Source organism: Homarus americanus, mitochondrion (genome assembly GCF_018991925.1).
Source record: "Homarus americanus mitochondrion, complete genome".
Taxonomy (NCBI): domain Eukaryota; kingdom Metazoa; phylum Arthropoda; class Malacostraca; order Decapoda; family Nephropidae; genus Homarus; species Homarus americanus.
In genome coordinates this window covers 1-16,432 of record NC_015607.1, presented here as the reverse complement: position 1 = coordinate 16,432, position 16,432 = coordinate 1, and the positions used below count along the sequence as shown (strand labels likewise).

At 30.5% G+C, this 16,432-nt stretch overlaps 13 protein-coding genes across 13 annotated transcripts, besides 25 other annotated features; 4 read left to right on the top strand and 9 right to left on the bottom strand. All coding sequences in view use genetic code 5, as the record gives it.

Moving 5' to 3' along the window:
• Window positions 1-63, top strand: a tRNA (tRNA-Tyr).
• Window positions 63-129, top strand: a tRNA (tRNA-Cys).
• A 26-nt stretch (window positions 130-155) lies between these two features.
• Window positions 156-222, bottom strand: a tRNA (tRNA-Trp).
• ND2 lies at window positions 223-1,222 on the bottom strand. The gene has a single exon. Coding sequence (YP_004563983.1; NADH dehydrogenase subunit 2) is annotated over window positions 223-1,222 (1,000 nt in total).
• Window positions 1,223-1,293, bottom strand: a tRNA (tRNA-Met).
• Window positions 1,292-1,360, top strand: a tRNA (tRNA-Gln).
• Window position 1,361: 1 nt separating this feature from the next.
• Window positions 1,362-1,425, bottom strand: a tRNA (tRNA-Ile).
• Window positions 1,426-2,913: a D loop (putative control region).
• Window positions 2,914-3,756, top strand: an rRNA (s-rRNA).
• Window positions 3,757-3,829, top strand: a tRNA (tRNA-Val).
• Window positions 3,830-5,169, top strand: an rRNA (l-rRNA).
• Window positions 5,170-5,235, top strand: a tRNA (tRNA-Leu).
• A 38-nt stretch (window positions 5,236-5,273) lies between these two features.
• ND1 lies at window positions 5,274-6,212 on the top strand. The gene has a single exon. A coding sequence (YP_004563982.1; NADH dehydrogenase subunit 1) covers window positions 5,274-6,212, from the start codon at window positions 5,274-5,276 to the stop codon at window positions 6,210-6,212; it is 939 nt and encodes a 312-aa protein.
• A 32-nt stretch (window positions 6,213-6,244) lies between these two features.
• Window positions 6,245-6,314, bottom strand: a tRNA (tRNA-Ser).
• CYTB lies at window positions 6,315-7,449 on the bottom strand. The gene has a single exon. Coding sequence (YP_004563981.1; cytochrome b) is annotated over window positions 6,315-7,449 (1,135 nt in total).
• ND6 lies at window positions 7,449-7,967 on the bottom strand. Its single transcript has one exon. A coding sequence (YP_004563980.1; NADH dehydrogenase subunit 6) covers window positions 7,449-7,967, from the start codon at window positions 7,965-7,967 to the stop codon at window positions 7,449-7,451; it is 519 nt and encodes a 172-aa protein.
• Window positions 7,968-7,969: 2 nt separating this feature from the next.
• Window positions 7,970-8,034, top strand: a tRNA (tRNA-Pro).
• Window positions 8,035-8,100, bottom strand: a tRNA (tRNA-Thr).
• Window positions 8,101-8,102: 2 nt separating this feature from the next.
• Window positions 8,103-8,405, top strand: ND4L. Its single transcript has one exon. A coding sequence (YP_004563979.1; NADH dehydrogenase subunit 4L) covers window positions 8,103-8,405, from the start codon at window positions 8,103-8,105 to the stop codon at window positions 8,403-8,405; it is 303 nt and encodes a 100-aa protein.
• On the top strand, window positions 8,399-9,738 carry ND4. The gene has a single exon. Coding sequence (YP_004563978.1; NADH dehydrogenase subunit 4) is annotated over window positions 8,399-9,738 (1,340 nt in total).
• Window positions 9,739-9,803, top strand: a tRNA (tRNA-His).
• A 3-nt stretch (window positions 9,804-9,806) lies between these two features.
• On the top strand, window positions 9,807-11,532 carry ND5. Its single transcript has one exon. Coding sequence (YP_004563977.1; NADH dehydrogenase subunit 5) is annotated over window positions 9,807-11,532 (1,726 nt in total).
• Window positions 11,533-11,599, top strand: a tRNA (tRNA-Phe).
• A 41-nt stretch (window positions 11,600-11,640) lies between these two features.
• Window positions 11,641-11,706, bottom strand: a tRNA (tRNA-Glu).
• Window positions 11,706-11,773, bottom strand: a tRNA (tRNA-Ser).
• Window positions 11,774-11,840, bottom strand: a tRNA (tRNA-Asn).
• Window positions 11,841-11,906, bottom strand: a tRNA (tRNA-Arg).
• A 1-nt stretch (window position 11,907) lies between these two features.
• Window positions 11,908-11,972, bottom strand: a tRNA (tRNA-Ala).
• ND3 lies at window positions 11,973-12,324 on the bottom strand. Its single transcript has one exon. Coding sequence (YP_004563976.1; NADH dehydrogenase subunit 3) is annotated over window positions 11,973-12,324 (352 nt in total).
• Window positions 12,325-12,389, bottom strand: a tRNA (tRNA-Gly).
• A 2-nt stretch (window positions 12,390-12,391) lies between these two features.
• COX3 lies at window positions 12,392-13,183 on the bottom strand. The gene has a single exon. A coding sequence (YP_004563975.1; cytochrome c oxidase subunit III) covers window positions 12,392-13,183, from the start codon at window positions 13,181-13,183 to the stop codon at window positions 12,392-12,394; it is 792 nt and encodes a 263-aa protein.
• Window positions 13,184-13,857, bottom strand: ATP6. Its single transcript has one exon. Coding sequence (YP_004563974.1; ATP synthase F0 subunit 6) is annotated over window positions 13,184-13,857 (674 nt in total).
• ATP8 lies at window positions 13,851-14,009 on the bottom strand. Its single transcript has one exon. A coding sequence (YP_004563973.1; ATP synthase F0 subunit 8) covers window positions 13,851-14,009, from the start codon at window positions 14,007-14,009 to the stop codon at window positions 13,851-13,853; it is 159 nt and encodes a 52-aa protein.
• Window positions 14,010-14,074, bottom strand: a tRNA (tRNA-Asp).
• Window positions 14,075-14,142, bottom strand: a tRNA (tRNA-Lys).
• Window positions 14,143-14,830, bottom strand: COX2. The gene has a single exon. Coding sequence (YP_004563972.1; cytochrome c oxidase subunit II) is annotated over window positions 14,143-14,830 (688 nt in total).
• Window positions 14,831-14,895, bottom strand: a tRNA (tRNA-Leu).
• COX1 lies at window positions 14,896-16,432 on the bottom strand (the record flags this gene model as incomplete). The annotated part of the gene is made up of 1 exon: window positions 14,896-16,432. Coding sequence (YP_004563971.1; cytochrome c oxidase subunit I) is annotated over window positions 14,896-16,432 (1,537 nt in total), but the record flags it as incomplete, so codon positions are not given.

Genomic DNA, 16,432 nt, shown 5'->3' with positions numbered 1-16,432 from the left:
AAGGTGGCTGAGGAATAGGCGATAGATTGTAAATCTATAAACAAGTTTAAACTTTCTTATTAGGCTGCATAGTGGAAATTATTAAGACGTTAGATTGCAAATCTAAAGATGTGTATATCACTGGAGCTTAAAAAGATATAAAAATGAAAGTATTTTAAGATTTAAAAGATTTTCTTTTTTTGACAACTTTGAAGGATGTTAGTTTAAATAACTTAAAATCTTAGAATATAATAAAAACTGATGGGATAAAAAGTCCAAAAAGATTGATAAATGCCATTAAAGGGGTGAAAAGTCTTTGTCTTCGATGTGGAGAGGATCATTTCAATTTTGGTGAAAAAAGAACAAATGCCGAAATTGAGATTCGCAAATAGTAATATAGGGAAATCAAAGTAGATGCCAGAAGAACTAATAAGGGTATGAAGAAATAACTAGAAGTTATTTCTTGAATTAAAATTCATTTAGGGAAAAAACCAGTGAAAGGAGGTAGACCTCCTAGAGAAAGCAAAGATAAAAGTATAAGAATTTTATTAGGTAATGGGGAAGCATTATTGGAAGTAATTTGGGAAAAATGAAAAATCTGCTGGAAGTGAAAGATTAATGCTACTGAAGAAGATATTAAAGAGTAAAAAAGAAAATATATTGTTCATATATTTTCACTAATTAAAATAGCAGAAAGTATTCATGCTATGTGGTTAATAGAAGAAAAAGCTATAATTTTTCGAAGTAAAGTTTGATTAATACCACCAACTGCTCCAATGATTGCTGAAAGAATAATTGCATAAAACAAAATAGTTGTGACTAAATAGTTAAAAGTAAGGTATGAGAGCAGAAGTATAGGAGCAATTTTTTGAATGGTTATGAGCACAATAGATTGGATTCAATTTATTCCTTCTATAACTTGAGGGAACCAAAAATGAAATGGAGCTGCTCCTAGTTTGAGAAGAAGAGCAAGGGCTAGACAAAGCGGTGCAAAACTGGGGGAAATTAATATAATTGAGGCTGAAAAAATAATAATAGCAGATCCTAAAGCTTGGACAAGAAAGTATTTAAGTGCAGACTCAGAAGAATATTGATTATTTTTTGTAATAATTAAAGGGATAAAAGATAAAAGATTTAATTCTAAGCCTGCTCATGCCCCAAATCATGAAGTAGAAGAAATAGATAAAATTGTTCCTGAAATAAGGGTCAAAATAAATATTAATTGAGACGGAGAAATTAGCATTAAAAAGAGAGAGGTTTATGCTCTCATAAACGGGGTATGAACCCATTAGCTTAGAATTAGCTTATCTTTTGTATACTGGTGTAAACGGCACGAAAAGTTTTGATCTTTAAAGAATTGGTGGAATTCCATTGTATATAGATAACATGAGTAAAAAAATTACATAATCTGTCCTATCAAGACAGCCCTTTTTCAGGCATCATATTTTAATAAAATGAAGTTAATAGAAATATTATTAGTAAAATAAAAAATAAAAAAACAGAAAATTAAGAAAATATAATTTATAGTAGTATATATATATATTATATATACATATAAATGTATATAATTAATTTAATATTATATATTTGGGACAATTGTGATTTATACACAGCCTTCTGTAATTATAAAATTCCCTCTCCCAATAGAAATCTAAGCCCGTTGGGAAATGGGACCTCCCCTCAGGAAGAAGGGACCATTTTAAAGGGCTTAGATTTCATTATGGATCTTATTTAGTTGATTTATACAGCTAAATTATCGACTTTTCAGTTGACGAGGCATTTCAATGAAATTATATAAGTTTACATTTTAGATTCGCCTTAAAAATATATTTTTGCTCTCTTGTGTATAATTTTAGTTGAAAGACTAGGTTACGAGCTCTCTCCTTACATATATTTAAATGTATATATAATTAGAAAAATAGTGCAATTTTAAGAAGGTACAAAGTTTTACTTCCGTATGGGAAATCTTCTATTCAACTTTAAGACCAGAACTTTTATTTTCGAGCAAAAAAATGAGGTTTGTGTTAAATTTCTCACAAAATTGAAGTTGCGGGCGCATGGGAGCGACCCATATAGGGTCTTGAATATATGATTAGAAAAGATTTTCCTAAGTTTCATGAGAATCTTGATTTTCCCAACGGGCTCCCTAACTATTTTTTTGTATGGTAAGTTTATTCTACTGTTGATAGCAAAAAATATAAGTTAGGGAGCTAGTGGACATTCTTAACTAGCTCCCTAACTTGTATCTTTGTTGAGAATTATAATGATACAAAATTAAGAATGATTTTAGCTGCATAGTTGGTTAGATTTTGGCAAAAATTTTTATTTAAATATGGTAGGTTTAATAAGATTATTTATAATGAAGGCAAATTCTCATTTTTTTAAAAAAAAATTGAAGTTGCGGGCGCATGGTAACGACCCATATGCGGTTTCATATTTTAAAATACTTATATTTTAATTTAAAAAAAAAAATCATAATTAAAATTTCTGTTTTTAGTATATTGATGCGTTTTGAAGCAGACCAGTACTTTTAAAAATTTAATTTTTAGGTTTAAAATATGTAGATAAATTACTATAATTCAAATATTTTGTTTAAGGTTAGGAAGTTAGTGGAGAGTGCTAACTAACTCAGAACTTCATTTTGTTGTTAGGGAGTTAGTTAGCATTTCTAACAAACTTCATAACAATTTTCAATTTTGTCGGAGTTTCTTTTAAAGTTGTATCAAATGGTATTTTACCTTCATAATTTTTTGGGTTGACTTTGGCGTGGGACAAATTTTTTTTGGTAATAAATGACTGATATAATTTGTTTAATTATTTATATTTGTAATTATATTTATATTGTTAATTTCAATGTTGATAATAAATTTCTTTAATTTTAGTATGTTTATTTAATCGTCAAAAATTAAAAAAATATTATTTGTACACTCATGGAAGTTTGATTCTTGCTTAATACTTTTACGTTATAACTGGTAAATACATGTAAATAATTGTGTGGAAAAAGAAGCAAGTAAATTTATTAAAAATAAGTTTAATTAAAAAGTAGAAATCGTGGTAAGAAAATTAAAATCACAGTATAAAATATTAAATTATGGGCGGTAGCCTGATTTGGTAGTTATAAAAAGTCTGACTAAGTTTTGTGCCAGCAGTCGCGGTTACACTTTAAGATTAAGTAAAAGTAATTTAGTTAACAGTTAATTAAAAATTTATAAGTTAGTTTAGTTTATTTTAATAAAAGGTAAAATTAGATTGTTAATTAGTAAATTAAACTAGTATATAATAAAGATGAAACTGTAGATGCCAGGGTATGAACTAGGATTAGATACCCTATTACATCTGGGAGTAAAATTTAAATGCTTGAATATTAATAGTTATATTCTTTAAAATCAAAGAATTTGGCGGTATTTTAGTCTTGTTAGAGGAACTTGTTCTATAAACGATAAAACACGCAGAATCTTACTTATCTTGGTAAATTTTACAGTTTGTATACCGTCATTATTAAATAATCTTGAAAAAGTTAATTATTGGGATTAAAAAATTAAATATATTAGATCAAGGTGCAGCTGATAGATAAGTAGAAATGAGTTACAATAATATTTATTTATAACGGATTGAAAATAGAACTATTTTTAAAGAAGGTGGATGTAATTGTAAAAAAAGTTTAATAAGCCTTTTTGGTATAAGCTCTAAATTATGTACATATCGCCCGTCACTTTCATTTAAAATGAAATAAGTCGTAACATAGTAGGTGTACTGGAAAGTGTCCCTAGAAATAATCGAAATAAAGCTTTATAGTTTAGCATCTCACTTACGTTGAGAAGGTTTATCGTGCAAATCGATTATATTTTGAGTATTATAAATCTTTGCTATTGTTATTTAGTGTTAAAATATAAATGAGAAAAATATTTTTATATAAAAAAAGTAAGTAGAAATCTAAAATTTTGAATCGAAAACTGAGATGAAGGCTAGAGTTAAAAGTATTGTAAAAGAATAGTGAAATAAATGAAAATTTAATAATAAGAAAGCAAAAGTAAATTTTTGTACCTTGTGTATCAGGGAAAATTAAAATTTTAAAAGTAGTTTTTTGATCCCGAAAAAGGAAGAGCTAAATTGATAAAAAGGTTATTGTGGCATAAATATCTTTAATATTAATTTAGTGGTGAAATGTTAAACGATTCCTTTGATATCTGGTTTTTAGAGAAATGAATTTAATTCAGTTTTAATATTTAAAGAAAGTTAAATGTAAGAATAGGAGGGTTGAGCTTCTTATTCAAAATATAAAAAAGTATAGAAGAAATTTATTTAATAGTTGAATTAGGCTTAGAAGTAGCCATATGAATAAAGTGTTTTAACTAATTTTTGAGTTAAAGTTATTTATATTCTTCTTGTATTTGTATCTAAAAATGTTGATAATCTTTGTATTTATAGATAAAATGATTTTATTAGTAGAAAATTTTGTAAATAGTAAAATATTAAAAAATTAACAAATTTTAAATATTGATTGGTGTGGGTTAAGGAACTCGGCAAATAAAGCTTCTGCCTGTTTATCAAAAACATGTCTATATGATGGTTTATAAAGTCTAACCTGCCCACTGGGATCAAACTAAAGGGCCGCGGTATTTTAACCGTGCGAAGGTAGCATAGTCATTAGTCTCTTAATTGGAGGCTTGTATGAATGGTTGGACAAGAAGCAAACTGTCTCAAACACAAAAATTGAATTTGACTTTTAAGTGAAAAGGCTTAAATATTTTAAAGGGACGATAAGACCCTATAAAGCTTAATAATTTAGTATATAATTAGATGAGTTGAAAGTTTAATATTATTTATATACTAAATTATTTCGTTGGGGCGACGATGATATAATTTGTAACTGTTTAAATTTAAAATACAGAGATATTTGTGTGTAATGATCCTTGTTGTTGATTAAAAATTTAAGTTACTTTAGGGATAACAGCGTTATTTATTTTGAGAGTTCATATCGACAAAAAAGTTTGCGACCTCGATGTTGAATTAAAAATTCGCCATGGCGTAGGAGTTGTGGAGGTAGGTCTGTTCGACCTTTAAATTTTTACATGATTTGAGTTCAAACCGGCGTGAGCCAGGTTGGTTTCTATCTTTTAAGAAAATAAAAATTACTTTAGTACGAAAGGATTTAGTAATTAAAATAATTTTTAAGTATAGATTAACTATATTACTTTGGCAGATGTGATGCGTTAGACTTAGGATCTAATTAGATAGAGTTTTCTATAAGTAATAAACGTTTATTCAAACATGTTTGAATAAAACTGTTTGTGATGGCTTTAGTTATATTTGTGAGTTATTTAATTTTAATTATTTGTGTTCTTGTGGGTGTTGCATTTGTTACTTTGTTAGAACGTAAAATTTTAGGATATATTCAAATTCGTAAAGGACCAAATAAAGTTGGTTTTATTGGATTGCTACAACCCTTTGCGGATGCTGTGAAGTTATTTACTAAAGAGCAGACAGTACCTGTAAAATCTAATTTTCTTCCATATTATGCTTCACCTGTTTTTAGTTTGTTTACTGCATTAATTGTATGGTTAGTAATTCCTTATGAAATTGGAATAATAAATTTAAATATAGGAGTACTTTTTTTCTTGTGTTGTTTAGGATTAGGTGTTTATTCAACTATAAGAGCTGGTTGGGCTTCTAATTGTAAATATTCTTTGTTAGGTAGGCTTCGGGCTGTTGCTCAGACTATTTCTTATGAAGTTAGTCTTGCTTTAATTTTGCTTTCTTTTATTTTTTTAGTGGGAGGTTTTAGTTTAGAACTTTTTAATTTATACCAAGAAAGTGTATGATTTTTGTGGGTCACGTTGCCGTTAGCTTTAATTTGGTTTGCTTCTTGTTTAGCTGAGACAAACCGAACTCCTTTCGATTTTGCGGAAGGCGAATCTGAGTTAGTGTCTGGGTTTAATACCGAGTACAGAAGAGGTGGTTTTGCTTTAATTTTTATGGCTGAGTATGCTAGAATTTTGTTTATAAGAGCGCTGTTTGCATTATTATTTTTAGGTGGAGGTCCTTCTAGCCCCCTTTTTTATGCAAAGCTGGTAGGAGTAAGATTTGCATTTATTTGAGTTCGAGGAACTCTTCCTCGTCTTCGTTACGATAAATTAATAGGGTTAGCTTGAAAAAGATTTTTACCAGTTTCTCTTAATTATTTAATTTTTTTCATGGGTATAAAAATACTATGTTATTGTTCTATAATTTAGTTTATAACTAATTTAGTATATTGAAAATGTCATGATAGTTAAGACGTTTTAGTGTCCTTATTGATGTTTTCAAAACATCTGTTTTAAATAAACTAAACTATCAATCAAGCAGTTTATCTCACAATAAAAGTGAAAGAGGATTGACAATGTAGTAAAGGAAATACACTACTGTTAGAATTTGCCCTGTAATAACAAAAGGATCCTCAACAGGTCGAGCTCCAATTCAGGTTAGAAGAATAACAATTGCAATTAAAGATCAAAATAAAATTTGATTTAAAGGATAAAAAGTTAATCTTCGAAATTTAGAAGTATGGGTAAAAGGTAAAATTATTAAAATTGCGATTGATATAGCCAGGGCGATTACTCCTCCTAATTTGTTTGGAATTGATCGCAAGATAGCATATGCAAATAAAAAGTATCATTCAGGTTGAATATGTGCTGGTGTAACGAGTGGATTAGCCGGGACAAAGTTGTCAGGGTCTCCAAGAAGGTAGGGATTTAGAAGAGTCAATAAAATTAATGCGGTTAGTATAACTATAAATCCAACAACATCTTTAAAAGTGAAATAAGGATGGAATGGAACTTTATCAATATGTCTTGCAATTCCAAGTGGGTTGTTAGCTCCAGTTTGATGAATAAATAAAATATGGATAAGAGTCGCTGCTGCTACTAAAAATGGTAACAAAAAATGAATTGTAAAAAATCGAGTTAGTGTTGCATTATCAACTGCAAATCCACCTCAAATTCATTGTACAAGTTCAGTGCCAATATAAGGGATAGCAGAAAAAAGGTTAGTAATAACTGTTGCACCCCAGAAAGATATTTGACCCCAAGGTAAAACATAACCTAGAAAAGCTGTTGCTATAACTATGAATAAAATAACAACACCCACTATTCAAGCATGAAAAAATAAGTAGGATCCATAATACATACCACGTCCAATATGTAAGTAAAGGCAAATAAAGAAAAAGGAAGCTCCATTAGCATGGAGTGTACGAAGAAGTCACCCGTAATTTACATCTCGACAAATATGAGCAACACTTGAGAAAGCTAAATCAATATGAGCAGTATAGTGTATAGCAAGAAAAAGACCAGTAACAATTTGGACAACTAAACATAAGCCTAGTAAAGATCCAAAATTTCAGAATGTTGAAATATTTCTTGGAATAGGTATATCTACTAAAGCTCCGTTAGCAATTTTAAAAAGGGGATGGCTTTTGCGAATAGGTGTCGTCATTAATAGGATAGTCGAAGTGGTCTTGAATAAAGATTAACAATTTTTACAATAACGATAAGAGTCAATAGGAGGTAAAGAACTATAAATAAAGTAAAAGATATTGCTGGAGGTCTATAAATAGTTCTTACTAGAGTAGAAGTAGTATCAAGTGAAAACATATCTGAAGAAATCGCTGATCTAATAATAGAAATATCAGGAGTAATATAAAGAGGGTCTTTTAGTATTATAAAAATTGTCAAAAATAAAGAAAATCTTGAAATAACTATTAGAGCTGTAGCTGAAAATTTGAATGGTTCGTTAGAAGCAAGTGAGGCAACATAAATAAATAACACTAGTATAGCCCCTAAGAAAATAAGAAAAAGAATGTATGAAAATCAAAAAGAATTGTTGTTCAACCCTGCCGCAAGCGAAATCATAACAGTTTGTATTAATAATGTGAGACATATAGATAAAGGATGAATAAGACGTGTAAAAAGTAATGAAGTTACAAAAATAAGAGGAAGAATAAAAAATAAGATTTCAGAGAGTAGTTTAATAAAATATTAGTTTTGGGAATTAAAGATAAAAGTTTACTTTTTTCTCTGAAGTTTTAAGAAAATAAATTTCATTTTTGGTTTACAAGACCAAAGTTTTGGTTTAAACTATTAAAACTAATGTCAATTCTTAGATTAATATTTATTTTTGTTCCTCTTATCGTTGTTTTTTGTGGGTTATGAAATTTTGTTTCTAACCGAAAACATTTACTTAGAGTCCTTCTAAGTTTAGAATTTATTATATTAGGCATTTTTTGAGTCATAGTAATTTGTTTAGCTAAAGTAGGAATCGAAGCTTATTTTACTTTATTTTTTTTAACTATAGCAGCTTGTGAGGGTGCTTTGGGTCTTTCTTTATTGATTTCTATTGTGCGGACTCATGGTAACGATTGTTTCAGAAGTTTTAGAACACTACAATGTTAAAGTTCATTTTTATAAATATTTTATTGATTGCGTTTGTTAAAGAGTGGTGGTTTATTCAAATTTCTTTATTTTTAATGTGTTTTATTTTTAGGTGTTTTATGGGACATGACTTTTCTGTTTCGGGGTTGGGATTAAGATTAGGTTCTGATCATTTAGGTTTTATTTTAATTATATTAAGAATATGAATTATGGCACTAGTTATTTGTGCAAGTCAAAGAATTAAAAAAACAAATAATTCTCCTAGAGGGTTTTTAGTTGTAAATTTACTATTGCTGTTAGCATTGCTTTTAACGTTTTCAGCAACAGATTATCTTTTGTTTTATATTAGATTTGAAAGATCTTTAATTCCTACTTTAATTTTAATTTTAGGCTGGGGTTATCAACCTGAGCGAATTCAGGCTGGAGTTTATATGTTATTTTATACATTGTTTGCCTCTTTGCCTTTGCTTGTTTCTCTATTAAGATTTTACAGATTGGGTGGTAGTCTAACAATAGGTTTAGTACCATGCGCTGAAAGATCTAATTTTATTACTTTTATGTGGTATTTTTGTACAATTTTTGCTTTTGTAGTAAAACTTCCTATATATCTAGTTCATTTATGACTTCCAAAGGCTCATGTTGAAGCTCCTGTAGCTGGATCTATAATTTTGGCTGGTGTTTTATTAAAATTAGGTGGTTATGGTTTGATTCGTGTTCTCTTTTTATTTCCTGAAGTAAATAAAATATTTTCTTGATTTTGAGTTAGTGTGAGAATTTTAGGTGGGGTAATTGTAAGATTTATATGTTTACGTCAAGTAGATATTAAGTCATTGATTGCTTATTCTTCAGTAGCCCATATAGGCTTGGTATTGAGAGGACTAGTAGTTTTTGGTTGATGGGGTCAAACTGGAGCTGTAGTAATTATGGTGGGGCATGGATTATGCTCGTCTGGACTTTTTTGTCTTGCTAACATAGTTTACGAGCGTTTAGGAAGTCGAAGATTATTGGTGAATAAAGGTTTATTGAATTTTATACCTAGTTTGGGATTGTGGTGATTTTTATTGAGGATTGGTAATATAGCAGCTCCTCCTACAATTAATTTATTAGGAGAAATTAGACTAATTTTAAGTGTAGTAAGATGAAGAAAGCTTAGCATGTTTGGGATTGGTTTATTGTCTTTTTTTAGAGCTGCGTACACTTTATACATATATTCGATAAGACAGCATGGGTTGTTTTTTAATTCATTGTTTTCTTGTTGTTCTGGAAAAGTTTCTGAATACTTAGTTTTAATATTACATTGATTGCCTTTAAATGTTCTTATTGTAAAAACGGCTATAATTTTACCAAGATTTTAGTTTAAATAGTTTAATAAAAACGTTGGTTTGTGGTGCCGAAATTATAAGTTATTTATTTTAAACCGTGATTTGATATATTACTATACATTTAACTAGATTGGTATTTTTATGCAGAAGGGCTTTTAGTTGTATTTTGTTGTCTCTTACAAGTTTATATTATAACAGTGTGACAATAATTGAATGGGAAATTATAACTTTAAATTCTTCTTCAGTCGTAATGACTTTAATTTTTGATTGAATTTCTTTTATATTTTTAGGATTTGTACTTTTTATTTCTTCAATAGTGTTATTCTACAGAGGTGATTATATAGAGGGAGACAAAAGATTTAATCGCTTCATATATTTAGTTCTTGCTTTTGTATTGTCTATAGGTGCTTTAATTGTAAGGCCAAATATAATTAGAATTTTATTAGGTTGGGATGGGCTAGGTTTAGTATCATACGCATTAGTTATTTTTTACCAAAATGAAAAATCTGCAAATGCAGGAATACTAACAGTTTTGTCTAACCGAGTTGGTGACGTTGCTATTCTTCTTAGAATCTCTTTAATATTTATAGCAGGAGGTTGAAATTTTATTTTATACAGAAGATATATAAGGGATTCTAATTTGTTATTAATAAAATGTTTAGTTGTCATAGCAGCTATAACAAAAAGGGCTCAAATCCCCTTTTCTGCTTGGCTTCCAGCTGCCATGGCAGCTCCTACTCCAGTGTCTGCACTAGTTCATTCTTCTACTCTAGTTACGGCAGGTGTTTATTTATTAATTCGTTTTAGCCCAGCTTTAATAGGATCAGAAGCCCAATCTGTTTTATTAATTATTTCTTGTCTGACAATATTTATAGCAGGATTAGGGGCTAATTTTGAGTATGATTTAAAAAAGATTATTGCTTTATCAACATTAAGTCAACTTGGTGTAATACTAAGGATTTTAGCTCTTGGTTTTGCTGACTTAGCTTTTTTCCATTTATTAGCTCATGCTTTGTTCAAGGCACTCTTATTTATATGTGCTGGAGTAGTTATTCATGCTGTAAAAGAATACCAAGATATCCGTTGTATAGGAAGATTAGTTTTTAGAATACCTTTAACTAGAACTTGTATAAATTTGGCTAATTTAGCTTTATGTGGAATACCATTTTTGGCAGGATTTTATTCTAAAGATTTAATTTTAGAAGTGGCTTTTATAAGAAATATTAATTTATTAGCTTTCGTTTTATATGCTTTGGCTACAGGATTAACTGTTTGTTATAGATTTCGTTTAGTTTATTATAGTTTGACTGGTCTATTTAATTTAAGAAGGATGAGTCAAGTTAACGATAAAAGTGTTGTTATAACTAGATCAATGATAAGATTGAGGATTGGTGGTGTCACGGGTGGAGCTTTTTTGTCTTGAGTGATTTTCCCTGAATCATATATAATTTGTTTAACTTTCACGTTTAAAGTGTTGGCTTTAGCATTAAGAGTGTTAGGAGCTTTAATTGGTTATCTTTTAAATATTATAAGTGTAAACTATAGGTTACGTAGATTAAAAAGTTATAGTAAAGTTGTGTTTATAGGGTCTATGTGGTTTATACCTTTTTTATCTACATTTAATTTGAGTCATGTTAGGTTAAAAACTGCGGGCGCATGTATGAAGGTTGGTGACTATGGATGATCCGAACATTTTGGGGGTCAAGGTTTGTATTCTAATGTTATACATCAATCAGGGTACCTTCAAGTTTCTCAAAATAGAAGTGTAAGAATTTATATAAAAAGGTTTTTATTTTGAGTAATTGTTGTATTTTTTATTATAATTTACTTATATAATTTAAGATTAGAATTTTGCTTTGAAGCAGCAACGGTGGCAAATTTGCCTGTAAGTAACAATTTCATAACCAAAATCTAATTTTTTTGTAACTAATCAAAATTTTTAGAAGTTAGTACTTCAGTTCTACAACGAAAATGTAGCGTGTTATTTACACTATAAAAAAGAAATATAAACGGAATTCAACCGCTTAAAATGAAGTTAGAAGCTTCTTTTTTTGGCATAAATATTTCCTTGAAAGGGATAAAAAATCCAGTTTCATCATTAACAGTGATGGGCCTCTATTTTGGCTTCTTTCAAAGATTAAAGACCTATAACAGATCAAAGCTTAGGCCGAAACTAAGTGCAATACTTCGCTTTTTAATCTTAAAGCTAGTTTATAAAAAACACCTTATGAATGCAACTCATAAATCATAAATTGAATATAGCTCTAATAAGATCATTCTAAGGCGCCTTGGTGTCATTCATAGTAAAGTCCAAAAAGCAGAATTAATAAAAATAAAACCCCAGTAAGGGCTCAAGAAAATATGTTTGTTAAATGAATAATTGAGGCAAGGGGAAGTAAAAGAGTAATTTCTACATCAAAAATCAAGAAAATAACTGCAATTAAAAAGAATCGTAAAGAAAAAGGAAGTCGAGCTGAGCCTTTAGGATCAAATCCACACTCAAATGGGGAATTTTTTTCTCGATCTGTAATAAGTTTTTTTGACAAAATCGAGGCAAGGATTATAACTACAGATCTAATTACAAAAGTTGTTGAAACTACAATAAATATAATAAAAATTAATTTTTCTAGAAATTCTAGACTTTTTGGTTGGAAGCCAAATATACTTGTTATATTAAAAAATTAATTAACCTCCTCATCAATAGATAAAGATATATAAAAATAACCAAACAACATCTACAAAGTGTCAGTATCAAGCAGCTGCTTCAAAACCAAAATGATGGTCTGAAGAAAAATGACATTTATAAAGTCGGTAGAAACAAACAGCTAAAAAGGAAGTCCCAATAATAACATGAAGCCCATGGAAACCAGTTGCTACAAAAAAAGTAGATCCATAAACAGAATCTGCAATTGTAAAAGAAGCTTCTGCATATTCGAAAGCTTGAAGAGCTGAAAAATATAATCCTAAAAAAATAGTTAAAGCAAGACTTTGAATTGCTTCTGAGTGATTTGATCTTGTAATAGCATGATGGGCTCATGTTACGGTAGCTCCTGATGACAAAAGAATAGTTGTATTTAAAAGCGGAATTTGGAAAGGATTAAAAGGTTGGATACCAACTGGTGGCCAACATATTCCAATTTCAATTGTTGGAGAAAGTCTTCTATGGAAAAATGCCCAAAAAAATGAAAAAAAGAACAATACTTCTGATACAATAAAAAGAATTATTCCCCAACGAAGCCCTTTTATTACAACTTGGGTGTGGAGCCCCTGGTAGGTTCCTTCACGTGTTACATCTCGTCATCATTGAATTATTGTTAAAATAGTAGCTAAAAATCTTAGCAGGAGCAAGTCTATATTAAATTGGTGGAATCATTTAACAAGCCCTGTGGTTAGTATTATGGCTCTTACTGATCCTGTTAAAGGTCAGGGTCTTATATCAACTAAGTGGTAAGCGTGGTGTCCGTGTGATGATGACATTAGTTAACTTCTCTGGCATATAAAGTCCTTAGAACAGCAAATACATACGATTGAATTATTGCAACAGCAGATTCTAGTATTAAAAGAAGGATTTGAGCTAGTATTAAAAACGACACTAAAGTCAAAGACAAAGAAGGGCCTATATTGCCTAAAAGTGTCAACAAAAGATGTCCTGCAATTATGTTAGCTGCTAGTCGAACGGCTAAAGTTCCTGGTCGAATAATATTTCTTAAAGTTTCTACTAACACTATAAATGGTATCAGAAGCCCTGGTGTTCCTTGGGGAACCATATGAGCAAGCATGTGTTGGGTATGGTTAATTCAACCAAATAAAATAAAAGTTAGCCATAAAGGTAAAGCAAGCGTAAGAGTTATCGCAAGGTGTCTTGATCTAGTAAACACATATGGGAGCAGCCCGAGAGTGTTATTGAATATAATAAATCTAAATAAAGAAATGAATAAAATAGTTGAACCTTTAGTGGCTTGTCCTAAAATTGCTTGAAATTCATTGTGAAGAAGTTGCATAATTTTGGATCAAACTAATGCTCAACGTGAGGGTGCTGCTCAATAAAGGTAGGGAATAAAAAGTAACCCAACAAAAGTTGATAATCAATTGATTGATAATGAAAAGATTCTTGAAGAAGGTTCAAAAATAGAAAATAATCTTGTTATCATTTTCAGGTTTTTTGGTGTTGAGCTTTTAGTTCAATTGAAGGGGACATTTTAAGTGGAGATTTTATAAAATAGTTTAGAATAAAAAATAAAAGAAATCCAATAAGAAATATAAAAAATAGATTTAATCATAAAAGAGGTGCTATTTGAGGCATCAAAAAGTATTCCAGTGGAATTACTTAAGCTTGACAAGCTCATATTATTAATTAACTAACTTTTTCCACCAGAAGTAGGCGCCTCTACTATGATAGGTTTAAAAGACCTATACTTGCTTTCAGTCATCGGGTGATAGATCGGATGAGGAGGAGATTCAATTTAAAAAAGCTGAGACTGACACACTTTCTACTACAATTGGTATAAATCTATGGTTTGCTCCACAAATTTCTGAGCATTGCCCAAAAAACAATCCTGGTCGGTTAACCATAAATCTAATTTGGTTAAGACGGCCCGGAATTGCATCTGCTTTTACTCCCAGAGCTGGAACAGTTCAAGAATGAATAACATCAGCTGCAGTGACTAACATTCGAACTTGTGTGTTTATAGGTAAGACAGTTCGGTTGTCTACGTCTAAAAGTCGAAATCCAGATAAATCTAGTTCGTTAGATGGAGTTATATAGGAGTCAAACTCTACTTGCAGAAAGTCTGAGTATTCATACCTTCAATATCATTGGTGTCCAATTGTTTTAAGAGTGATTCTAGGGTTATTAACTTCATCTAGAAGATAAAGTAACCGAAGTGAAGGAAGAGCAATAAAAATGAGAATAATAGCAGGAAGAATTGTTCAAATTACTTCGATTGTTTGGTTTTCAAGGAGAAAACGATTAACAAAAGCATTAGGAAATATAGCGGCTATTATATAACCAACAAAAGTAGTAATTAAAATTAATACTACCATAGTATGATCATGGAAGAAAATAAGTTGCTCTATAAGGGGTGACGCACTGTCTTGGAATCCTAGGTGACCTCATGTTGCCATTACTAAAAGGAAATAATTTTCCCTAACAGGAGCTTAAATCCTGCACATCTATCTGTCATTTTAGTAGTTAGTGATTATAGGGATTTCTATATAACTGTGGTCAGCTGGGGGATAAGCATGCTGTCATTCAATCGAAGTAGGTAAGAATAAAGAAAATATAACTGTTCGTTTAACTACTAAAGCCTCTCATACAATAATGATGAATCTAAGAACGGCTACAAGAGAAATTATTGATCCAATTGAAGATAGAACATTTCATGCGGTGAATGCGTCAGGATAGTCAGAGTATCGTCGTGGTATTCCATTTAATCCTAAGAAATGTTGTGGGAAGAAAGTGATATTTACTCCTGTAAATATAGTTAAAAAGTGAATTTTTGATCATTTAGGATTTATAGATAAGCCCGTAAATAGAGGGAATCAGTGAGCAATTCCTGCAAAGATGCCAAAAACTGCACCTATAGATAGAACGTAATGAAAGTGAGCAACAACATAATATGTGTCATGAAGAATAATATCAATAGATGAATTAGCAAGAACTACTCCTGTAAGACCACCAACTGTAAAGAGAAAAATAAAACCAAGAGCTCAGAGAAGTGATGGACTGTAATTGATTTGGGTACCTTGAAGGGTGCCTAATCATCTAAAAATTTTAATTCCTGTAGGAACTGCAATAATTATTGTTGCAGAAGTAAAATAAGCTCGAGTGTCTACATCCATTCCTACAGTAAATATGTGGTGTGCTCAAACAACGAAGCCAAGAATTCCAATTGCTATCATAGCATAAATTATTCCTAGAGTTCCAAAGGCTTCTTTTTTCCCGGATTCTTGTGTTACAATGTGGGAGATTATACCAAAAGCAGGAAGAATAAGAATGTAAACTTCAGGATGTCCAAAAAACCAGAATAAATGTTGGTAAAGAACTGGGTCTCCACCTCCAGCTGGATCGAAGAATGAAGTATTTAAATTTCGATCTGTTAAGAGTATAGTAATAGCTCCTGCTAAAACAGGAAGCGAGAGTAGTAAAAGAACTGCTGTAATAAATACTGATCACACAAATAAGGGTATTCGGTCTATTGTTATACCTTTTCTTCGTATATTAATGGCAGTTGTCATAAAATTTACTGCACCCAAAATAGATGAGACCCCAGCCAGATGAAGCGAGAAAATTCCTAAGTCAACGGAAGCACCTGCGTGAGCAATTGCTGCTGAGAGTGGAGGGTAGACAGTTCATCCAGTTCCTACTCCACTTTCTACTATTCCTCTTGTTAATAATAATGTTAAAGAAAAAGGAAGAAGTCAAAATCTTATATTGTTCATACGGGGAAATGCTATATCTGGAGCTCCTAGTATAAGTGGTACAAGTCAGTTTCCAAAGCCTCCAATTATAATGGGTATAACTATGAAGAAAATTATAACAAAAGCGTGGGCGGTTACAACTACATTGTAGATTTGATCGTCACCAATGAGGCTTCCTGGTTGACCTAATTCAGCACGAATTACCAGTCTTAATGAAGTCCCTACTATGCCTGCTCATGCTCCGAAGATAAAATATAGGGTACCAATGTCTTTATGATTTGTTGAAAAGAGTCATCGTTGCGTGAT